At 45.6% G+C, this 23,443-nt stretch overlaps 1 protein-coding gene across 3 annotated transcripts in view; it reads left to right on the top strand.

The window, feature by feature from the left end:
* The first annotated feature begins 3,852 nt into the window (after positions 1-3,852).
* Positions 3,853-23,443, top strand: part of PLPP4 (phospholipid phosphatase 4) — a 128,599-nt gene continuing 109,008 nt past the window's right edge. The window contains exon 1 of one of the 3 annotated variants that reach the window (XM_045439144.1): positions 3,853-4,020. In XM_045439144.1, coding sequence (XP_045295100.1) covers positions 3,965-4,020 — 56 coding nt within the window. In that variant the 5' untranslated portion in view covers positions 3,853-3,964. The remainder of the gene's footprint in view (positions 4,021-23,443) is intronic. The other 2 variants (XM_045439142.1, XM_045439143.1) reach the window with 2 other exon arrangements.

Genomic DNA, 23,443 nt, shown 5'->3' on the forward strand with positions numbered 1-23,443 from the left:
CTGATTCCTTCCCTGGGGAACACGTCACATCCCACAGGAGTCTTACAAAGACCCAGTGGGAGCTGCCGAGCTGGACACCTGGGTGCTCCGGCTGGAGTGCTTTATCTACCCTGCTTTCATTTCTTCGCTTCCTCGTCAATTCATTTATCTGCTGGGGTAGCAATACGGCACTTCTGGAGAGCTCTGTTATTTGGCACGTGTTTACAGCTGCACCGCTTCTAGAGCCAACCACCTCCGCACCCATGGAAGTGGCTGTCTGCTCTGTGGGATTTGGGACACCAAGAATGTCCTCTTCAGTCCCCTTTCACTGGGAAGAGAACCCGCCTGCCCTTCAAGAGTGACCTCCCTTAAATTAGAAACTCTTCCGTGAGAGAGAGCCCACAAAATATCCTGATCCAGGTTTATACAGTAAAGAAGGCTGGAGCTTTCCCTGGAAGCCAAATCTGGTAAATGAAAAGGGACATCATTAGGGCAGATGACAGGCTTGCTGATCGGAGTAAAGAAGGAAGAGGGGAAGAGACTGGATAGCAAAGGGCAAGCCTTGGGTGACATCACAGCTTTGTTTAAAGTCTTGCAAATTTGTGTTGACAGAGCGGTGCTGTCTTACCAGGGAGCGCCCAGCATAACTCATTTACTGGTGAAAGACCTTGGGTGTAGACAAGAATTCGGTGGTGGGGGGTGGGGTACATGCCAGTTGTCTTCAGTCTGCCTGGGGGTGTCCTGGCCCTTGTTTGTTTGCTACACATCAAACAATTTCCTTATTTCTAAGTGTCAGCCCCTATTTGTGGGGCTTTGGGTGAAGGTTTCATTCCCTGCTTAGGGATCAAGCATGTGACCCAGGCTTGAGACAGTCAGTCCATCAGGATTCCCTGGCCACAGTAATGGGTTCATGTCCGGCAGTGCCACTGACATTCAATGACACTTTGGCTGGGAGCTCTGGGATCAAGATCAAGGTCGTTCCCGCCAGATTTGACTCTGAGAGCCTGCAAAGCTGGGATTCTTGCAGCCAACTTGCGACTACCAGGAACCTGAGACTGAAGCCAATACAGTGCAGACAGAACAGAGAGAAGGGAAGAACCAAGAGAACAGATTCAGGCAATCAGACAGGAAGTTGAACTGGGCAGCTCTTCAGATGTGTTTCAGAGTCGCTTCTTAATGACTACAACAATGAGATCACATGCCCTTTCAAACTCCCTCCCAAGGCATCTCTAGTACAAGCAAAAATGATAAACACATTGTGGCACAAAGATTCTAATTCTGTAATCTTGGTAACAGACTCTGGTGGGCAGGGATATTAGAACTAGGTCTCTGCCACGAACCTATGCTTGGTTTTGCTCTTCCAGGAAGGTGGACCGACTGTGCCCTCCAAACCTCTTCCAACCTTCTGCACCTACCCTCTTACCTTCACCCAGAATTTCCTCCCTTTGTGTCTTCCTACTCTGCCTTACAAGAACCAACTGTCCTCTACAAGGCTAGTCCCTGGCCATCCCAGACCAAAGGAATGACTCAAACTTCTGACCTCTGACTGATCCAGTTTTCTGAAGCACTACTTTGGACTTACTAAGACTGCTTTGCATGGCTTCTTGATGTTTCTTCACGACTCTTTGGCTCCCCATCCTCCCCATAATTATCCAGGTTATGAATCCTAACACCTAGCACTCGGCTTTGCACAGGCTGCACTCAGTTGATGCTTATAACAAGGGATATTTTATTTTTTTATTTTATTTAAAAAAAAATTTTTTTAACGTTTATTTATTTTTGAGACAGAGAGAGACAGAGCATGAACGGGGGAGGGGCAGAGAGAGAGGGAGACACAGAATTGGAAGCAGGCTCCAGGCTCTCAGCCATCAGCCCAGAGCCCGACGCGGGGCTCGAACTCACGGACCGTGAGATAAGAGACCTGAGCCGAAGTCGGACGCTTAACCGACTGAGCCACCCAGGCGCCCCAACAAGGGATATTTTAATAACATGGGCTCTTGTTAGTGTCCCCTCCTGGCCACCTGCCAGTCTCAGATCTGGGTCATTAGAATTCATTGGGTTGACTATAGGATCTCCTATACCACTTGGCCAACCTGCGTGAATCCAGTTGTGTTTAAGGCCCAAGACACAGAGGAGACAGAACCATACCTCTTTCCCCCAAGTTCTTCCCTCTCCACCACATCTGACACCCCACATACCAACCGAGATACATAGTCCATTCATTAATTTGCCAAAAACTCATCAAGCACAGTGTGCCAGGCATTGGGTGTACAGAGATGGGCAAATCAGAGGAATTTGATTCCTCTGTGGGTTTTTTAAAACTTTATTTTTATTTATTTTGAGACAGAGAGAGAGAGAGACGGAGAGAGAGAGAGAGAGTGTCTCAGGCAGGCTCCGTGCTGGCATGGGGCTCGATCTCAAAACTGTGAGATCATGACCTGAGCCGAAATCGAGAGTCAGATGCTTAACCGTTGACTGAGTCGCCCAGGCACCCCACTGCCTGTGGTTTTGATGTGAAGCCTCTTCCACACAGAGCTAGGATTGTTCTTCCTCTGTCTGCCTCTCTGTCCCTAGACCCTGAGATGTCTGGGCTTAGGTATCTCGGGTCTGTCATGTGTCCCCTTGGAGGCAGGGTCTGTTTGTCCTTTGCTGGTGCCAACGCCCTCCTCCAAAGCTCTTCTCTCCACCTACTCCCCCTTTTGTCCAAAATTGAGATATGGTTCCTCATTCCCAGGGACTACCCTCTAATCCATTTATCATACTCATAAAATCCTGGCTGGGTCTCTCCTAAAACCCATGAGATCTGGTCTCCCCAGGGACAAACTAATGGTTAGTGTGAGCTTTGTATCTTGAATGTCCATTTGGCTTAAGTTAGTAAAGCTAAAGGAAATACTCGCAGTCCTGACAGGGGATGGGAAAAGCAAAGCCAAATCCCCTCTGGGCTCTGGCTTGAGGTCATGACCCCCAGGCCAGCAGCCAGTGGTGAAGGTCTGGCCTTTGACTGTGAACCCTAAGGATGACACTCCTGGTCTTACTGCCCCAGGGGCTCATGGCTGACCCCAAGGGCCTGTCCTTTTCGCTTTTCACAGCGCTGCAGCCCCAAAGGTGCTGAGGGTGGGGGTCGGAGGAAGCTCACCCCAGGGGCTGCCTGGCGCTGGTGGGTGGGTGAAGAGCCAGGCTCACCTTTGCCCTCAGTCCGTGTGCCAGGACTCTGGAGCCTGGCTGGCGGTTCCTGAACGCAAAACGAAGCCTACTAGGGCTCTCGGGGTGGGTGGTGGGAAGGGGGCGGGGGCAACTTTATAGACAATAAAGGTTAGAATTTCAGGTTGGCAAGGGGTAGGGAGAGCAAAAAAGCGGGAGGGAGGGTGCGGGGCTCCGCAGGAGCAGAGGGTGCCGGGGCTGCCTGGGCCTGAGAATCCCCCGGCGCGTCTCCGCCACCTGCCCACGTGCGTGCGTGCGCCGGGAGCCCGAGGCCGGTCAGCGGGAGTCGGAGGCCGAGCCCGGAGCCGCAGAGCAGCCTCAGGCGGAGACCCAGCGAGCGCGCTGCCCCGGGAGCCGAGCGCAGGGGCCGCCCACTGGCGGGGGAGCCGGGGAGCGCGCAGGGGAGGCGGCGGCGGCGGCGGCCGCGGCGGCGGGGCTTCCCCGGGCTTCCCCTCCCCTCCCCGGGCCAGGGCGCGGAGGCGGCGCTCGGCGCCAGGGCGCGGGGAGTCCCCAGGGCGCCCCCAGCTCGGCGCGGGGCCGCGGGGCGGGGAGCGGCGGGCGCGGCGTCCGCGAGCCCCCGGGCCCCGCGGCGGGAGGTTCGGGCCGAGCCCTCCCCAGCGCCCGCCCGCCCCCGCCCGGCGCCCGCCTCCCGCCCCCGCCCGCGGCCTGGAGCGCGCCTCCCTCGCCGCCCCGGGTCTGGCGAGCCGGCGCCGGTCGAGCTGCGGGAGCCGCCGAGAGCACCAGCCGCCGCCGCCGCCTCCCCGGGAGCTGCTCCGGCCGCACCATGCGGGAGCTGGCCATCGAGATCGGGGTCCGGGCCCTGCTCTTCGGAGTGTTCGTGTAAGTAGTGGTGCGCCGCGCGGGGGGGCGCGCGGACGCGGGGACCCACGGACCGAGCGTGTCTGCGCCCCAACTTTGCTTGCGCCACCGCGTCCCTTCGGGGCCTGGATTCGAGGTCTCCTCCCCGCCCAGTGCCCGGGATGTGTCCTACGGGACCGTCCTGGTCCCCTTCCAGGGACCCTGGGCGCGGAGGGACCCACGTACGCCGGACGAAGACTCGCTCCCGCCACCCCCATCGCGCCAGGGAGCGGGACCGGCCGCCGCTCGGGTCCCCTCGCCTGCGCTTGTCGCCGGCTGCGCACCAGCTGCCCGGGGACTCAGGTTGCACCCCTGGAAGCGGGAGCGCAACCTCGCTCGCGCACTCGGGAAGTTTCTCTTTCTGTGCGATCTTCTGAGCCCGACGTTTGCAGTCCTTCCTCCTGGCCCATCTCCCATCGCCGTGCGCAGGGCCAGGCTGGATCTCCTTCCGTGGCCCTGGCCCTGGCTTTGGCGACCGGGGTTCAGGTGAGCGTTTCCCCCAGGAGACGTTTGCGGTACTTCTCTGGCTGGAAAACTGTTGCTGCGGAGGCTGGGGAAGTCGGGGGCCGCGGCCCGAGGTACGGGATCCGTACGCCCGGAGCTCAGTGCGGAGCCCTTGTCCGCTTAGGGTGCGGGCGGGCGCTAATGGGGATAGCAGCGAAATGCCTCTGGTGGCTCCGAGCGGCTGGTACCTGGAAATAGCGATCTTGGAAAGAGGAGGGGGCTCCGGGCGCAGGCTCTTTTAGAGATGTCTGAACCCCAGGGAGCCTCAGGGACCCGCTACCCGCCGGCCCCCGAGGCCCAAGCAGCAGAGAGCTGTCGCCGTCTCTGCCTTTCAGATCCGAGCCTTTAACACCAGCTCAGACCCACTCCACAGCCCCCTATGATCTCTTGCCAGGCAGGCGACAGCACCTGCACTTGACCCTCCGTTAGCTGGTCAGGTTCTCTTTGCCCCTCCACCCATGAGTGTTTTCTGACACATTTGAAATATTAAAGTTGCATGAACTTTCTGGACTTGCCAGGTTCTTTTGAAAAGCCCATGCATGCAGCCATTCCAAACAGGAGGCCCCTCTCTGGATTTCTGCCCCAGCCTGGAGTCATTGATGGCAGGTGGGAGGCTGTGAGTTGACTTCTGTTTCGTGCAGCCCAGGGTATACACATGGAAAGAAAGACCCTTTCTTGCATGTTTTTCTTTACTAGGGATTAAATTCATCCAGAGTATTGATTCACACCATCATAAAGGGTGATGAGTTCCCCCAGATGCAGGCAAGCCCCCTCTCCCAGCTTCTGACTAAACACTGCTGTTATTCAGTGCGAAGAAGGAATTAGAAGAACTTCAGTTGGGTTTTGATGCATTTGGAAAAACAAAAAAACACTTTTCCCTTCTCTTACTCCATTTTTCTACCTTTGGAACATATATCAAAACTAGAGATTGCTGTGTTATCAGATGGGGCCAGATCTGATTGGCAGATAGGCTAGTTCCATTATATTATTATATGATAGAAATGATAAAATAGTGTTCAGTGCACGGGATTTACCAGACGTTTGTTTGGTAAACGTGAGTGTGCGTAATGCTGAAATAAAGTGAGGTAGGCTGGTAGGCTGCCTGGTCTGATTGTTGCTGGAAATTGTCAGATAAAGAAAGGGTCCAACGGTATGCAAACATTTATATTGTTTTCAGATTTCAAATAGCCCCCAACACATTTATGAGATGATTACAGATATATGACGCTCTGTGCAGTGGCTTTGAAAATGTGATAATTACTGCTTTATGTGCTTTTTTTGCTTCCTCAAGGAACGTTATGTAAAAATCAGGCAGTTTTATATTCTTTTCTCCAAAGTTCCCCTTTGTATTAATTAATGGGGGCTCTGCCGTTACCCAAAGGGAAACATTTGGGCACTGATGGTGTTTTGGGGTGATTCCCTGATTTTCTGTCAGTTGGAACCAGTACAGTGGATCCAACTTGTGGCTCTTTTACCTGCAAAGACCAGCTTTGGTATCGGTGTGAGACTGCCTGGGTGGGATTCTTGGATGTTCAGATGCTGTTATCATCAGGCAGAGATAACGACTTCCGGAAGGACAGGCTAGGCGCACATAGATACAGATGACCCTTTGTTTTCTTAGATAAGCTTCTGGTGGGATAACAGAGGCTGGATTTGGGGGGAAGGTTTGTTCTTCCTTTCTCCAGCGCTGGTCTGATGGCAAGATTTCAGTGGTTTGTACCCACCTGTGCTCATGAAGGTGGTGGTCTCCGTAGCAGAGTGGGTTGAGAAAATCCTTCTGGGCAAGCTGCATCCACTTTCTCTGCAGCTGGGTCCAGTGTAGCTGATAAAAGTCATCATCTGCCTCTGCCCATTGTATGTACCCTATTTCTCAGGATAAGAGAATAATCTTTTTGGGAGGAGGGGAGACACTTTGCTTCTTTGCAAACTTGTGCCTCTGGGAGGATGTCACCTGTAGATGCACCTGTTCTGTGATTATATTTTCTCTGAGTGAGAGCAAGACCCCACTGCCTGAGGCCCACATGCTCCTGTAGACTTGAAGTGAGTGCTAATGAAATGCAGTTTTGGACCTTGAGGTTGTGGGGTTATATGCTTTTCCTTTCTACTTAGGGAACCACTTCTGTGTCTCTAGGCCAGGTTTAGTGCTGAGGTTTGGCGATTCAGGATCCCAAGAGCATGCCTTCCAGGAACCCCCCATAGACCATCCAAGAGGTGTGCAATGTCCATTGGGCAGCCCTGACCAAGAAGTTCAAACCACCGGGAAGAAAATTAGTAACGAGTAACACAAATCAGGGCTGGCACAGAAAGCTTAACCGAACAGGGAATAAAATGGTTAGAGGAGCCCAGTGTTTAGGAAAAATCAAAGTACAATGTGTAGCTTTGAGGCTGCATTTAGTGCTCTGAAGCTTGCCCGGAGGCCCCTTTGCTCTTACTTATGGAGTGTGGGCAGAGCAGAGAGGAGGAGCTTCAGTGGGCTTCCTCCATTTTCCTGCCACCCAAGGCTCCGGCAGATTCTGTGAGCTTGTGTGTACCTGCAAAGCCAGCACCGGACCTCGGTGAGCAAACGCAGTGTGGATACAAGGTGGTCAGTCAACAGCCTCGCAGCCAGTGTTACACTGTGGGTAGTATATTACGTCCACTTTTACTGCCGTTACCAGTACAGTAAGTGCCATTTATTGAAGGTTTATTACGTGCCAGGCAATAATGAAGATGATCACACAGATTTAACCCTGACACACACTCCACGAAGCAGGTATGTTGGCATTTGTGTTCACGCATGAAGAGGCCGAAGCAAAGACAGGTTAAGGAACCGCCCAAGTCACAGAGCGAAAATGGGAAGCCCTGAGATCCAAATCTAGATGGTCCTTCTGCGTCATCTGGACTCTCAGTCACCTCGCTATACTGCTTCAGGAAAAATAACAGCCGGTGCGTGGCTCTCAAGGGTTTACTGTGCATAAGACATTCAAACAAAGAAAGCAAGATTTAGACAGGGTAAGTAGCTGGCCTGAGGACACTCAGGTAGCAGGAGGTATAATCTGGATCTGAACAGGCAGCTGAACCCCACGTCCCACAGCCATCAGCCGCTGAGATAGAATGTGTCTGGCACCAGACTTTGGAAACCAGAGCAAAAGTGACTGCATCCTAGAAGCGATCCCCTTACCGTGACCTATTGTCTCCAGAGAAGCAAATGAATGGCGTAGAATGATGTGTGGGAAGAGGCGTCACTCTGGTTCTCAGAGCAGACTCTTAGGATGACATTTCAACGGGGATGGGGTGGTAGTTATGGGTCCCATGCCCTAAGAGACGGGATTAGGATATGTTACAGACTTTGCAGGGTCTCCCTTAGTCTCTGGAGCCCAGAGGGGGAGGTGTGGGGAGAGAAACTTGCAGGTCAGAACCTAATTGGTAGATTAAAGAACTGAAGGGTGTGTATACTCTCTCTTGCACCTTTTGGCCCTTGCCTCCAGGACATCAGTTCAACTGGAAAACCCTTTCTTTATAGCACTGCAGAAAGGGCTCTGGAAATAAGACAACAATCAGAAATGCCGGTGGAGGGGGAAGGCGATCTACCTGTTTTACCTGTGAGCCCAGGTTCCCTGGGGTCCTCAGTCCCTCTCTCCACTACCCGCTCTGAGTGGCCCCCTGTCTGGGATGTCCCTCTGGGAGCTGTGGGTTGCTCAGCGAGTGGATGACATTTGCCTCAATTCAGATCAATCCTGTGTCTTTCTTGGAGCACTTCCTGTGCAGGAGACCTGTACTGGGGGCGGGGCGGGGGCGGGGGGGGGGAGGGTGTTTGAAGAAGGCTGGGGGGGCCTCCTGGGAGCTCACAGGTTGGCCAAGCAAGCACACAGGGGACCACTAGTGATTTTCCCCAGTGTAATCGCTTGCTTTGGAAGTTTTTCCTCCCAACGTTTTCATCATCCATCCAGGTGACAGATGCTTACTTGGCACCTTCTAGGGGCCAGCACTGTACGAGTTCTTTTCCTTCCCCTTCGTTGGTGCACTCTGGTTGGTATCATTCCAAACAGACACAGGGAAACTTGGCACCTTTGCTGGTCCAGGTGATTTGCCTGAGGGCACTAGCTGTCAGGTGGGATTTTTGGAGTAGTGACGAGGCCAAGGACAGTTGTAGTTGGAGCAAAGTGCTCCGTTTACTGAGGAGGGGTTAATTAGCCCCAGGAGGGATGGGAAGGTGGGGACAGGTGCCAGGGAAGGCTGCCCAGAACTGGCACCTCACCTGAGTCTTGAGTATCCAGCAGCAGGCCCGAGGACATTCCTGTGGACAAAGTGGCCTGGAGCAAAGGCCTAGAGGTCTGGAGGCACATTTTGGATGGGGATCAGGTCTCTGGGTGTGGCCTCAGCATAGAGTGTGGGTCTGGAGGTGGCTGGTAGGAGGGGCAGGAAGTGAGTCTGGGACAGCAATGTGGGTGGTCTCAGTGCCCTGCTGGGAAGCGTGGACATTCCTTTATAAGCAGTAACTGGGGAGCCCCGGGAGATTTGAAACAAAAAAGCATCATGGTAAGACACTTGCCTGGTGGTGGAAAGTGACAGCTCCCTCGGGCACGTAGGCCCTGTTTACGTTTGTAAGTGACAGTACCCAGCTGCTGTGCCCCACGGTGTGTGCGCTCTGGGGGCCTGGGTTGCGGTCAGCTGTCTCTGTGGCTGGCTCCATACTGCCAGCTGTTGGATTGTGGGGGCCGGCACTGTGTCATCGTCTTCTTTGCTTTCTCTGTATTCCCAGCCAGGCCTTGCCACCAGCGCGGTCTGTGCCCCTTGAGTGCTCACCAGATTGCGTTCGATTTCTGATGGCCATTTCTGATGGTCACAGAGACCCCAGGGCGATCTGCCTCAGTGCAGAATGAGGCTTCCTTAAAGGTTTGCTGACCACGTGCATCAGACTTTCCTGGGGCCCAGCTCAGACTTCACTGAATCAACATATGGAACGGAGCCCTGGGAATCTGCATTTTCAACAGGTGCGCCTTCTGTCCACCACATTTGGGAACTACTGACGTGCGGCCTACACCTTCTTGTGCTGGAGGGTCTCCTCTGGTTCTTTTCCGGCTGCACAGACTACCCTTCCCCAACTCCTGCCGTCAGGTGGGGCCATATGGAACGTGGGTGTTCGACAGGTGGTGAGCTCCAGTTGGGGCAGCGTAAATTTAGTGGCCTTTAGTGGCCTGTCATTGTCCTCCTCTGTTGGGGACGAGCATGCAGCTGTGTGTTGAGACGGCAGAACTTCTCCACGTAAGCAGAGAGACAGCTTCCCTGGAGAGTCATAGCATTGGCAGTGGACTTTGTGGGCCAGAAGGAAACTTTTTGCGTTAATGGCGATTTTAGGGATTGATTAGCTACTGAAGCACAAGTCTGTTCCATCTGGCTAATACACTTGGAATAATTTTGCTTGCTCTCTAGAAACAAAGTCATTTGAGGCAAAGCGGTATCATGAAAGACTATGGACTTTGGAGCTAGACGGGTCTATGTTTGGATTTTAGCTCTGCCACTAACCAGCAAGTCGCCTAAAATCTCCGAACCTCGATTTCTTCATGTGGGAAAGAAGAACAATACTTACCTCATTGGATGTTAGTATATAAGATGCTTTTTTTTTTTTATAACCCCTGTCCTTAAAAAAAATTTTTTTTAATGTTTACTCATTTATTTTTGAGAGAGTGTGTGAGCGGGGGAGGGACAGGGAGAGAGACAAAGAATCTGAAGCAGGCTCCAGGTTCTGAGCTGTCAGCACAGAGGCTGATGCGGGGCTGGAATCCACAAACTGTGAGATCACGAGATCAGGACCTGAGTCGAAGTTGGACGCTTAACCGACTGAGCCACCCAGGCGCCCTAGGAGATAAGGTGCTTTAAGCACCTACAGTACATGGAACAAAAATGAGATGCCTTCTCCCCACTCTTGTGAACCTCTACTGCGTATAGTTGGTGTCTGAGAATAGCAGTGTAGCACAGTGGTCAGGACCATGGCCTTTGGCATTGGTTGCTGAGGCTTGAATCCAGATTTTGACACTTACTAGTTGCATGAGCCTTTGGGGAAAGTATTTATCCAGCTTAGATCCTTGTTTCTCCCTCTGTTCCACAGAAAAAATAGCAGTACCCATGAACGTAAGGCTTGGGAGTATTAAATGAGAGAGTATTCAGCTCATCATGGGTGCTCAGTAAATGGAAATGTTATTACCATTGTCCTTTTGTTAAGATGAATCCATAACGTACGCTAAAGAGAAACGCTGTAGGTAGCTAGCAATACTCTGATTACAAATGATTTACTACAGGATTTCTATAAACTAGTAGACTTCTTTAAATATATTTTGCATGATTCCTTTTAGTCCCCGTGAGGCAAGTATGTAACTTGAGCTCATGAATGAGCTCATTCAGTGAGCCGTACCCGCATAGAGCAGCGTGGCTGGCTCGCTGTCTAATGGACGGGTGGTCCCAGTACTGTCGTTTCTCATATGTGACTTACATTGCTGGCCGTTTACAACAGTGATTTTAGGACACCAAATCCGAAGGGGCATTAGCATAACTGCATTGGACCATGTGAAAGGAAAATGCTGCATTCCTATCATTTTCTTCCGACACCCAGTGTCCGAAGCCCTGCGCAGGGAGTTTTCCATCAGACACCCTCCCGGGGCCCTGTCCACCCCCAGTCGGGGTGGATGGAGTGCGGTGAGCATCTCTTCCCTCCCTGGGGAGGCTTCTGCCTTGTCATCTGATAAATGGAGCAGCCTTCTGCTTGAAATATTATTTGCCACTGTAAAGTGAGTCTGCTGAACCCAGAATTCTGAGAATTGATGATGTTCTGCCACAGGGAGATAAATGCTTATAACACGACGAAAAGGAGATCATTAGTTTCATAACTTGTAGACAAAGTTATCTCAATTAGTTATAAAGATGATGCCTTTTATGACCCACACAAGGCTCATAAAAGCACCATACCTCCCTCTATTTTCCTATGATAGTGTTCTTAAATATGAAAATCATCATAGTAATACTTGTTTCTTTAGTAAATATAACCTGTGGGTGAATCAGAAGCACCGGTTCACAGTGCGGAGGTGGACTGGCACAGAACCATACCCGCCAGTGCCATCATTAACCAAAGGCACAAAGGTGTAGAGGGGCTGGGAGATGTCCCGGGATGGACGAGCAGGACGCACAGAGAATCTGGGAGTCTTGAGCCCAGGGATGGCCGCATCACCAGCTTTCAATATGTGATTGAAAAACTGTCCTGCAAAGGTGAGAGACTAGTTGTGATTCGGTCTCCACTGCAGACAAAGGAGCAAGAAACAGGGTCAGAATCCGTAGGAGGAGCATTTAGGTTGGTTTTCAGAAAAGTAGGCAGTCTGCCAGTCACTGGGAGACATTTCTTTTCTCCTTTTCCGAAGGGTTTTAAAAACATTTTTATGAAAGTGTTAGTTCGAACCATATGCAGTGGCTGATATTTGACTGTTTTGACCTACAAAAGCAAGAATTTCATTGAATTCAACCTAAAAATAAAATACACAAGGAAACAAATGCATGACTTATAATTGCACAGCTTCCCAGAATACCCTCTGCCCACCAAGCCCCATTTCCCCCGCCCCCAGGGTTCAGTTCTGAGCTCCATATAAATGGAATCATACAGCAGGTACTTTTTCATATGGCTGCTTTGCTCAGCGTGTTTTTGAGATTTATCCATGTTGTACTTCGTTGTAGTTTGTTACTTCTTATTGCCATAGAGCTTTCATGGCATGACTTACCTCTTGCTTTACTCATTTTGCTGTTTATGGATATTGGGGTTACTTGTTGATTTGGGCTGATGCTGTTATTGTCTGTCTGTCTTCTTTCTTTCTTCCTTTCTTTTTTTTCGTGAACATATTTGTAATTTCTGTTGGGTATATACCTAGGAGTGGAAATGCTAGGTTGTTATTCACTTGAGGTTTTTAAAGAAGGATTTGGCCTTTCTTCGTCTAGCTCCACTTCTGAATTAGGGATGTGTGCTGCTTTAATCTCCATCTGTTGAGCAGTTACTTTGTGAAAGCCCGTGGTGGCCCCGAATGCCCCGAAGAAGCCACGAGCTGGGTCCCCACTCTACAGGCAGGCAGGCAGGCAGCCAGGCAGCCAGGCAGCCTGGCCACCGTAGTCAGTGCAAGGGCTTTGGAATTATTTTCTGACTGCTGATTGCAAGGGTGTGCCCTAGCTTCCTCATCTGTAAAGTGGGGATAAGAAATAACACCTGCCAGGGGGCTGTAAGGATGAAATGATGCGTAACAGGTGCCAGCCACAAAGCTGGCACATAGTGGTAAAGCCACTCTGTGTCCCTGGCTCCATCATGCTTCCTGTGGGCAGGTGGAGATGAAGGTGAGTGAAAAACCCCCCTAATATCACAACGTAATAATAAGAAGAAGAATGCAGCTCTTAGCACCACAGGAGAGCTGTGCCTTGAACTAGGATTTCAGAAGTCTGGGGGAAGCATTCTGAATAATCATCCAAGAAATCACTGACAAAATGAAATGACCAATACCTATGTACGTGTCAGTATCTTTTCATTGACCTGTATCTACACTTTGGTTACAGAGGGAGGAAAGGAGACGAGCTTTAACACGTACTGTAGATCAGCTTTGTTCTAGGCACTTGTCACACCTTAGATGATTTCATCTTTGCAAGTCCCTTGCCACCTCCCCCCCCCCCCCCCCGCCGCAAGAGGTGATATTGTTGTCCTGATTTACACAGTAAAGAGTTAACACTCCTCATATACAGAAAGCTCTTGCCAATCAATGAGAAAAGAGCAGAGCTCTTAAAGAGAAGAGTGGGCAGCAGAACTAACAGGGAACTAGTAATACAAATAGCGAACACACCTTTATAAATCTGTGATTTCCATAGAAATGCAAAATATCCATCTGAAAGCAGCAAAATGACATTGCATATAGATCAGCACACACTTCTTATTGTGCTGGGACCAAAGAATGTGGAGCCATTGAAATTAGTAACATAGACGACTATTTGTTGACTTGCGGAAGATACCCATAAATTGTGAAGTGGTAAAAAGTAGGTTATGTAGGTGTGCACGATGCTACTTTCATGTGGTAATGTAATGAAATCAGTTTGTGTTGATATCTATAAGGAAAATCGCTATAAAGATATACGACAAAATTGTAACAGTGGTTATTTTAGCCGATGGAATTATATAATATTTGCTTTTTTCTTCATGCTATTTATCGTCTACATTATTTTACAGTAAACATTTATTACCTTCATATAGAATCAGAAAAATCAATGTAGAAGTTTCCTGTTATGGGGAGGGGAAGAACCTAATGAAATATTCTTAGATGGGGCTGTGTGATCTTTTTGTGATTGCTTTAGACATATCTGTAGCGGGAATGTGTCAAAAATCAACCTTTCTATATTTAATATCAACTAAAATATTGAAAGGAAAACCAGAAGGTAAAGATTAACACCCAGATGTGCAAGGTTGTGGTGAAACAGATGTGATCTGAGGCTGCAGGTGGAAATGTAAATGGACATAAGCCTTTAAAAATTTTTTTTAACGTGTATTCATTTTTGATAGAGACAGAGCATGAGTGAGGGAGGGGCAGGGAGAGAAGGAAACACAGAATCTGAAGCAGGTTCCAGGCTCTGAGCTGTCAGCACAGAGCCCGATGCAGGGCTTGAACCCACCCATGAGATGGTGACCTGAGCCGAAGTCGGCCGCTTAACCCACTGAGCCCCCCAGGCACCCTGGACATAAGCCTTTTGAAGAGTGGTATTTCAGTGCATAGACAGACCTGAAATTATTCCTGTCCTTTGACTTAGAAGTGTTAGAAAAATATGTTGAGGCACTGATGTAGAGATGCAAAAATATCCTCTTGTATAAGATATTCACTGCTGTGTTCCATAAAAGCAAATATATTTGTCAAATAAAACTAAAATAAAAGTCAAATGGTCAACACTGGAAGAATAGTTTGATAAATTACGGACACAATAAATTGTCTATTAAAACGATAATTTTGAAAATTGGGAAGAAACATGGTAACATTTTATGATGTAGTAGTTAAAGGGAAAAAGGACTCTCCAAAAATAGATGTCAGAGTTAAACTGTGGGCAGCATGTTTGATTTGGGCAAATATTAGAAAGGATTTTACACAGAAGAGCATGTATGTAGTGGGAATGAATGTTTCTCTTCACTTAAACATTTTCTTTAAGATTATGAAATAGTTAGGGGCACCTGGGTGGCTCAGTCGGTTGAGTGTCCGACTTCAGCTCAGGTCATGATCTCTCGGTTCGTGAGTTTGAGCCCCGTGTCGGGCTCTGTGCTGACAGCTCAGAACCTGGAGCCTGGTTTGAATTCTGTGTACCCACCTCTCCCTGCCCCTCCCATGCTCATGCTCTGTGTCTCCCTGTCTTTCAATAATAAGTAAACATTAAACAAATTTTTTTTAAGATTATGAAATAGTTGGAAAAGTTGAAACAACAGGGAAGGGTAAGGATGGCTTACCTCTCTCAGGACTGCTTCACCTCTCTGCCCGTTCATTCCCTTCACTTTTTAAAGTCAAACTTTTAAACAATGTGAACTCTTTTGTGGGACTATGTTGCCTGGCACGTTTCTGAGATTCATCTATGTTGTGCATAAAATATACATTTTGAATATATTATGTATTTACACATAAAAATATAGGTGAATATAAAATAAAATAAATAAAAGTTGAATAAAAACTGAGACACCCTGACAATTTTTTTTTTTTTTACTTAATTTAGATCTACTTGATTCTTTTTATTGGCTGTGGGTATTTCATCATATTAACCTACTCAGGGCATTTTAGGGTGTTTTCATGTCTCAGTACAACAGACAGCATTGCAATTGTGCTTACACTGTAGTGCACCTGTTAAAGTATTGCTGTGATAAGCTTTTGCAAATGACATTTCATGGTCAAAGACCATGTGTGTTTTAAATTCTGATGGATGTTGCTCAGTTGTCCATCCAAAGGGCTGGCTGTCCATGTTTACATTCTGTTTTTCGACATCCTTGCCAATGCTGGGTGTTGGTAATGTTTTATATTTGTACCGTAGGACAGAATATAACATTTGCATCTTTTCATTGTGTATTGGCAGTTTTTATTTCCTTTTTAAAATTAGGTTTTAATTTTGGGGTGCCTGGGTGGCTCAGTTGGTTAAGCATCCGACTTTGGCTCAGGTTATGGTCTCACAGTTCATGAGTTCAAGTCCCACATTTGGCTCTGTGCTGACAGCTCAGAGCCTGGAGCCTGCTTCAGATTCTGTGTCTCCCTCTCTGTCTGTCCCTCTCCTGTTCATGCTCTCTCTCTCTCTCTCTCTCTCTCTGTCTGTCTCTCAAGAGTAAAGAAATGTTAAAAAAAATTTAAATTAAGTTTTAATTTTAATTCCATTATGGTTAATATATAGTGTTATATTAGTTGCAGGTATACAGTATAGCGATTCAACAATTACGTATATCACCCAGTTACTTATCAGGACAAGTGCACTTCTTAATCCCCATCACCCATTTCACCCATCCCCCACTCATCTTCCCTCTGGTGACCATCTGTTTGCTCTCTATAGTTAAACATCTGTTTCTCAGTTTGTCTCTTTCTCTTTTTCCTTTGCTTGTTTGTTTTGTTTCTTAAATTCCACATGTATGTGAAATCATATGGTATTTGTCATTCTCTGACTTATTTCACTTAGCATTATACTCTCTAGTTCCATCCACATCGTTGCAAATGGCGAGACTTCATTCTTTTTATGGTTGAATAATATTCCATTGTGTATGTATATATATACACACACATATATAAACACACATAGACACACACACACACATCTTTTTTATCCAATTCGTCTATTGATTGACACCTGGGTTGCTTCTATAATGTGGCTATTGTAAATAATGTTGCTATAAATGGGTACATGTATCCCTTTTCAGTTAGTGTTTTTATATTTTTTTGGGTAGATACCCGGTAGTGCAATTACTGGATCTGTTTTTAACTTTTTAAGGAACCTTCAGTCTGTTCACAGTGGCTGCACCAGTTTGCATTCCCACCAACAGTGCACAAGGGTTCCTTTTCCTCCACATCCTCGCCAACACTCGTTTCTTGTGTTTTTGAGTTTAGCTGTTCTGACAGGTGTGAGGTGATACCTCATTGTGGTTTTGATTTACATTTCCCTGACGGTGAGTGATGTTGAGCATCTTTTCATGTGTCTGCTGGCCAATTTGTATTTCTTTAGTGAAATATCATTTCCCTTAATCCATGCTTCATCTTACTGAAGTGTAGGAGTGCTTTATGCCTTAAAGATATGAATCTTTTCTTTCACATGTTGCAGCTATCTTCTCTGTGTCTGTGGTTGACTTTTAAATTTCTTTGCAGTTTCTATTATGCGCACATTTTAATTTTTGTGTAGTTAAATCTATCAGCCTTTCCCTTTATGGTTTCAGAGTTTCTGTCCTATTTAGAAAGTCCTCTTTCGGGGCGCCTGGGTGGCGCAGTCGGTTAAGCGTCCGACTTCAGCCAGGTCACGATCTCGCGGTCCATGAGTTCGAGCCCCGCGTCAGGCTCTGGACTGATGGCTCAGGGCCTGGAGCCTGTTTCCGATTCTGTGTCTCCCTCTCTCTCTGCCCCTCCCCCGTTCATGCTCTGTCTCTCTCTGTCCCAAAAATAAATAAACGTTGAAAAAAAAAATTAAAAAAAAAAAAAAAAAAAAAGAAAGTCCTCTTTCATCTAAAATAGAAACGTTCTGTATTTTCTAGTGTTTTATGCTTTGTTCTTTAATTTTAATTCTTTAACGTATCGGAAATTTATTTTTATGTATGGAGTGAGGTAGAGGATTTAAATTTCTGTTTCTGTATAGTTTTCAGTTGTGGAGTAGACATTGTCTTCTCCGTGATACCATTACCAGTGACAAATTCCCATATGTCCATGGAATTGCAAGTGAATCTTGTTGCAATTTCAATTCTAAGGTATATGGCCCCTTACCTCTGGGAACAAACATAGCATGGAGGTTAAGACTGCAAGCTCCAGAGTCAGGATGCCTGAGTTCAAAGCACTAATCTTCTCTTACAATCTGTGTGAACTTGGAAGTTGCTTTATCTCTCTGTGCTTTAGTTCCCTGGTCTTAATAATGATATGGATAATAGTGGATACTAATAATAATAATGGATAATGATGCAGGAATTTCATTGTATTGAGATCAGAGAGAGCGGCTTGTGCAATTTTTGTGTTTCATAACTTGTTCTGATTTTCTGTGTGGCCACATATGTGGTCAATTTTTTGTAAATTTATATAGCTTGAACATAATGAATAGTTTGTGTTTGATAGGTACAAAGCTCTAAATATATTAAAGCAAGCTGACTATACTCTTCAAATCCTCTATATTCTTTTTTTTTTTTTTAATTTTTTTTTTCAACGTTTATTTATTTTTGGGACAGAGAGAGACAGAGCATGAACGGGGGAGGGGCAGAGAGAGAGGGAGACACAGAATCGGAAACAGGCTCCAGGCTCTGAGCCATCAGCCCGGAGCCCGACGCGGGGCTCGAACTCATGGACCGCGAGATCGTGACCTGGCTGAAGTCGGACGCTTAACCGACTGCGCCACCCAGGCGCCCCCTCTATATTCTTACTATAAAAAAATTCATTCTTTATAATTTGGTCGTTTTTTAAAAAAAGTAATCTCTACCCACAACATGAGGTTCAAATTCATGACCCTGAGATTAAGAGTAGCATGCTGTACCAACTGAGCCAGCCATGTGCCCCTAACTTGGTCTTTTTAATGTGAAGGTATGCTATCCCTCAAACTATGGTAATTAAAGCATTTACATTTTTGGAAGAAGTAACTAATATTTTGTCATACTACTGCCAGCTTATTCTCTGTTTTATTTTTGTGGTGCTTCATTTTGCTTTTTTACCCCCTAATTTCTTGCATTTAGCTGAATAGCTCAAGTTTTCTTTGCCACCCTTCTTTTTTTCCCTTAGTGATTTGGAGGTCAGAATTCCTATGTCTGCATTTCAGATTAGTGTTCTTAAATTTTATCTCCCTCTGATAAACCTTTTATCGTTAAGAAGTTTTCATCTTTGTGTTAATATTCCTTATCTTGAAGTACACTTTAATACAAGATATAGGTAGCTACATTATCTTTTTTGAGAGTAATGCCTGCATAGAATATATTTTCCATCCTTCTACTTTCAACCTACCTGTATTTTATGTTTAATGTATGTGTCTTATAAACGACATTTAGTTGTACCTTTTAATTTTATCCAGTATGGCCAATCTCTGCCATTTATTTCAAGTGGTTAAGCCATTTACATTTAATGCAATTATTGATGTGGTTGAGTTTAAGTCTACCATCTTATTTGTTTTTTATTTGTCCTGTTATTTGTTCCTTTTTTCTCTTTTCTTTAAAATTTTTTTAATGTTTATTTATTGTTGAGAGAGAGAGAGAGAGAGAGAGAGAGACAGTATGTGAGCTGGGGAGGGGCAGAGAGAGGGGGAGACACAGAATCAGAAGCAGACTCCAGGCTCTGAGCTGTCAGCACAGAGCCCAATGCAGGGCTCGAACCCAGGAACTGCAAGATCATCACCTGAACTGAAATTGGACGTTTAACAGACTGAACCACTCAGACACCTCTCTTTTCTTTTAGATTAACATTTGTTAATATTCCATTTTATCATCTTTATTGTAGTTTTAGCTACACCTCTTCAAAAATTTTAGTAGTTTCTCTAGAGATTACAATATGCATTTTTTACTTGTCACCATTAAGTCAATATTTCAAACAGATTTCAAATACAGCATAAAATACAGCATAAAAACATTATGACAGCATACTTTCATTTCTTCCCTTATGCCTTTGAGATACTGTCATAGATTTCACTTCTATATATGAATCACATAAAACATTTGTTTTTGTCTTAAACAGTCCATATACCTTTATAGAAATTACATTGAAAGTATTTACCCACATACTTAGCATTTCCAATGTTCTTTGTTATTTCTTTCAGATTTAGTGTTTTCCTTTAGGATTATATGCCTTCATTCTGAAGAACTTCCTTTAGCTTTTCTTTTTTCTTTTTTTAATTTTTTAACATTTACTTATTTTTGAGAGAGAGAGAGAGTGAGCGAATGAATGGAGGAGGGATACAGAGAGAGGGAGACACAGAATCTGATGCAGGTTCCAGGCTGTGAGCTGTCAGCACAGATCCCGACGCGGGGCTTGAACTCACAAACTGTGAGATCATAACCTGAGCCGAAGTCAGATGCCTAACCGACGGAGCCACCCAGGTGCCCCCCTTTAAGCTTTTCTTGCAGGGCAGATTTGCTAGAAATAGGTTCTCTTGGACTTTTTCTATTGGGATTATCTTTATTTTTGAAAGATACTTTTGTTGGATGTAGATTTTTAGGTTAACAGTTTTCTTTCAGCTATTTAGAGATGGCTTTGAATTGCAGATTACATTCTTTCTGATGAGAAGTCAGCTGTCTTTGTTATTGTTGCTTTCCTGAATGTCATGTGTTTTCCCCTCTGGCTGCTTTTAAGAATTTCTCTTCACCTTTGGTCTTTTGCAGTTTGAGTATGATGTGTCTAGGTTGGTCTCATTGTACATTTCCTGCTTGGGTTCATGGAGATTCTCAGAGCTATGGTTTGATGTCTTTCATCAGTTAAATATTAATAAGACATTAATATTTTTTCTGCCCCATTTTCTGTCTCTGTTTCTTTTGGTTTTTCATTCACACAGATATTAGTTTTATTTTATTTTATTTTTATTAAAACTTTTTTTAATGTTTATTTTTGAGAGAGAGACAGAGTGTGAGCGGGGGAGGGGCAGAGAGAGAGGGAGACACAGAATCTGAAACAGGCTTCAGGCTCTGAGCTGTCAGCACAGAGCCGGATGCAGGGTTCGAACCCACAAACCACAAGATCATGACCTGAACTGAATTCTGACACTTAACTGACTGAGCCACTCAAGCACCCTTATTAGACAGTTTTATATTATTCCACAAGTCTTGGAATGCTGTGTTCTATTTTATTTTTGTTATTTCTTTCTTCCCTGTGGCTCAATTTAAGGTAGTTTCTATTGGTTTATCTTCAAATTCACCAATTCTTTATTTTCTACTATGTCTATTCTGCTGTTGAGCCCATGCAATAAATGCTTTATTTCAGTTCATTTTTTTCCAGTTTAGAATTTCCATTTGATTCTTTTTTAGAGTTTTAGTTTCTTTGCTGATGTTTTGCACTTGTTCATTCTATTCTTCTTTCCCTATAATCTTTTAATGTATTTATAACAGAAAGTCCTTTTCTGCTAATTGTAACATCAAGGTGATCTACGGTTCTGATTTTTTTTTTCCCTGATGATTATGGGTCACATTTTACTGCTTCTTTTGTATGTGTAGTAATTTTTTATTGCATATTGGAGCTTATGAATCATACATTATGGAGACGATAGATCATTATTGTCTGCCAAAGAGTGTTGAGGTGTGTTCTTGCATGAAGTTAATTTATTGCTGGGTCGCCTTCATCCTTAGAATCTTGGTTCTAGGCTATGTTTGTTTAAGTCTATCTTGGTTTTGCCTTTGATCCTAGGGTACATCCTTTAGTTCTGGGAGGTGCTTTTTATTACTATAATTTGGCTCTTCTGAGGTTTCAGTAGAAAGGCTAACTTGGAAGAACTTCAACTCCAAACTCGATCTCCTGGCACTGGCTAGCTGCTGGAATTTCCTGTTTTACTTTTAGATTGTGGCTGTTACTTTCCAATGGGATCCTTGGAGTCCTGTCCTGCACATTGCAATGTCTGAGTTACCCAGTAATTTGAAGGGAATTTGTACACAGAATTTTGGGTTTCCCTTCTCTGGCTAAACTCTTTTTCAGGAAGGTTTCGTGGGTGTGGTATTATCCAGTATTTTATTTCCACTTGCTTTCTCTTTTCCATAGTTTTCTCCCCCGCTATTCTGCTTTACTGATGGACACTCCTGGAGGCTCTAAAACCTGGCTATGGATTTCTTAATGTTTTCTTTCTTTTCAGTTGTGTTTTTTGAGAGGGAAGAGAGACAAAGTGAATGGGTTGCATCAGCCATCTTGAATTAGATATCTCTTTAAATAGATTTTTCAATTTTTTCTTGGACACAATGTTTATGTTTTTTAGTATATAAAATTATATTTTAAAAATCCACTGATTCTTACTTTTACCTGTGAATATTTTTATGGCTTTTGGAGTCATCATTCAAGTGACCTCTCCTTTATGTATCTGAAATCCTACCTATTATCTAAGACTTGGCTCAGAATTTGCTTTTCTCTGTTACCTTGTCTGAGCATATCAGCCCTGAATGAATGTACGTGATATTGATGACAGTGTTATATAGAAGGCCCCTGCTTATCTTTTTATTTAATGACAGAAATACTTGGTTCCTGAATGTGTTGTGCTTTAATTCAGTTTTGTGGACCAGTGCAAAGATTTTCAGCCATGGAATGAGAACATTTTAAATTGGACTTTAAACATATGAACAGCTTACTCACAGAAAATCGTGTGAAACACAGATGCCTTGCTTTGATTTTTTTCCTAACACAAAAGATCCTTTTACTGTTTGCTGGAAGTAGCAAACTGTGGTGGTTTGACGATGACGAAGATGACAATGATGTTAGTGATGATAATTCATATTTATTGACCACTTACTATATGCCAGGCACTTTGCTCCTGTGAGATAAGAATTTTATAATTTTTCATATTTTTGGATGAGAAAACCAAGGCTTAGAGAGGTTAAAGAATGTGCCCAGTGTCACACAGTTAATAAGCAAGATGAAATGCTTTCCGTGAAACATTTAAATTGAGTTATTTTATGAGTTGGAACAATTCAGAGCAGATTTGGGTGGGGGTGGGGAAGAGGAAGGACTGGTAGTGAGGCTTCCTGATGATGAAATGACCCTGACAACCTCTGCAAAATCATGGACGTGAAGGGGATAGACACACGACGAGCAAATGGAATGTTGACATTTTACTGGAAGGCACCGCCGAGTGAATTATATTATACCCAGTGTCTGGCCTGACCTGGCTCTAGGCGTTGTCTCATCCATCACCCTCTGCCTTGTTTCCCAGAGGTCCTTACTGAGATCCTCCTTGTTGTTCAGGGGCAGAGCTGAGTCTAGAACCTCTGTCTCTTGACTCCTGGCCCCACAGGCTGCTGTAGCAGGTGACTTCCTTTGCTCCTCTTGAGGCGTCAGTTCTGCACGTTAGGGCTCGTCCTTTCAAAACCCTTTGGGATCATTTGAATGCAGCTCTGTTTCTAGACAGCCTCTGTAGGGCAGCTAGTGAGGAGAGCTGCTTTTTATCAAAACAAACTCTTGCTCAAAAGGAAATCCCAGCGTCTCCTCCTTTTCCTCACCAACGTCCAGGTATCAAAGGAATAAATTCTAGAAATCTAATGGACGGCATAGTGACTGTAATTAATAGTACTGTGTTATGTATCTGAAAGTTGCGAAGAGTGTAAATATTTTTTTAAGTTTATTTATTTATTTTGAGAGAGAGAGAGAGAGAGAGTGAGTGCATGAGCAGAGGAGGGGCAGAGAGAGAGGGAGAGAGAATCCCAGGCAGGCTCCTTGCTGTCAGCTCAGAGCCTGATGCTGGGCTTGAACTCACGAACTGCAAGATCATGAGCTGAGCCAAAATCAAGAGTCGGACACTTAACCAATAGAGCCACCCGGGCACCCTACAAAGAGAGTAAATCTTAAATCTTCTCATCACAAAAAAGCAATGGTGGTTAAGCACCATGATGGAGGTGTTTACTAACACTGTGGCAGTAATCCCTTTGTAGTATTTAAGTGCATCACACCAATACATCACACACCTTAAACAGTAAAGCTTTTCAAAAAAGATCTCAGTAAAGCTTTTCAAAAAAGAAGTCCTGGGGCGCCTGGGTGGCGCAGTCGGT

This window comes from Leopardus geoffroyi, chromosome D2, assembly GCF_018350155.1.
Source record: "Leopardus geoffroyi isolate Oge1 chromosome D2, O.geoffroyi_Oge1_pat1.0, whole genome shotgun sequence".
Classification (NCBI taxonomy): Eukaryota; Metazoa; Chordata; class Mammalia; order Carnivora; family Felidae; genus Leopardus; species Leopardus geoffroyi.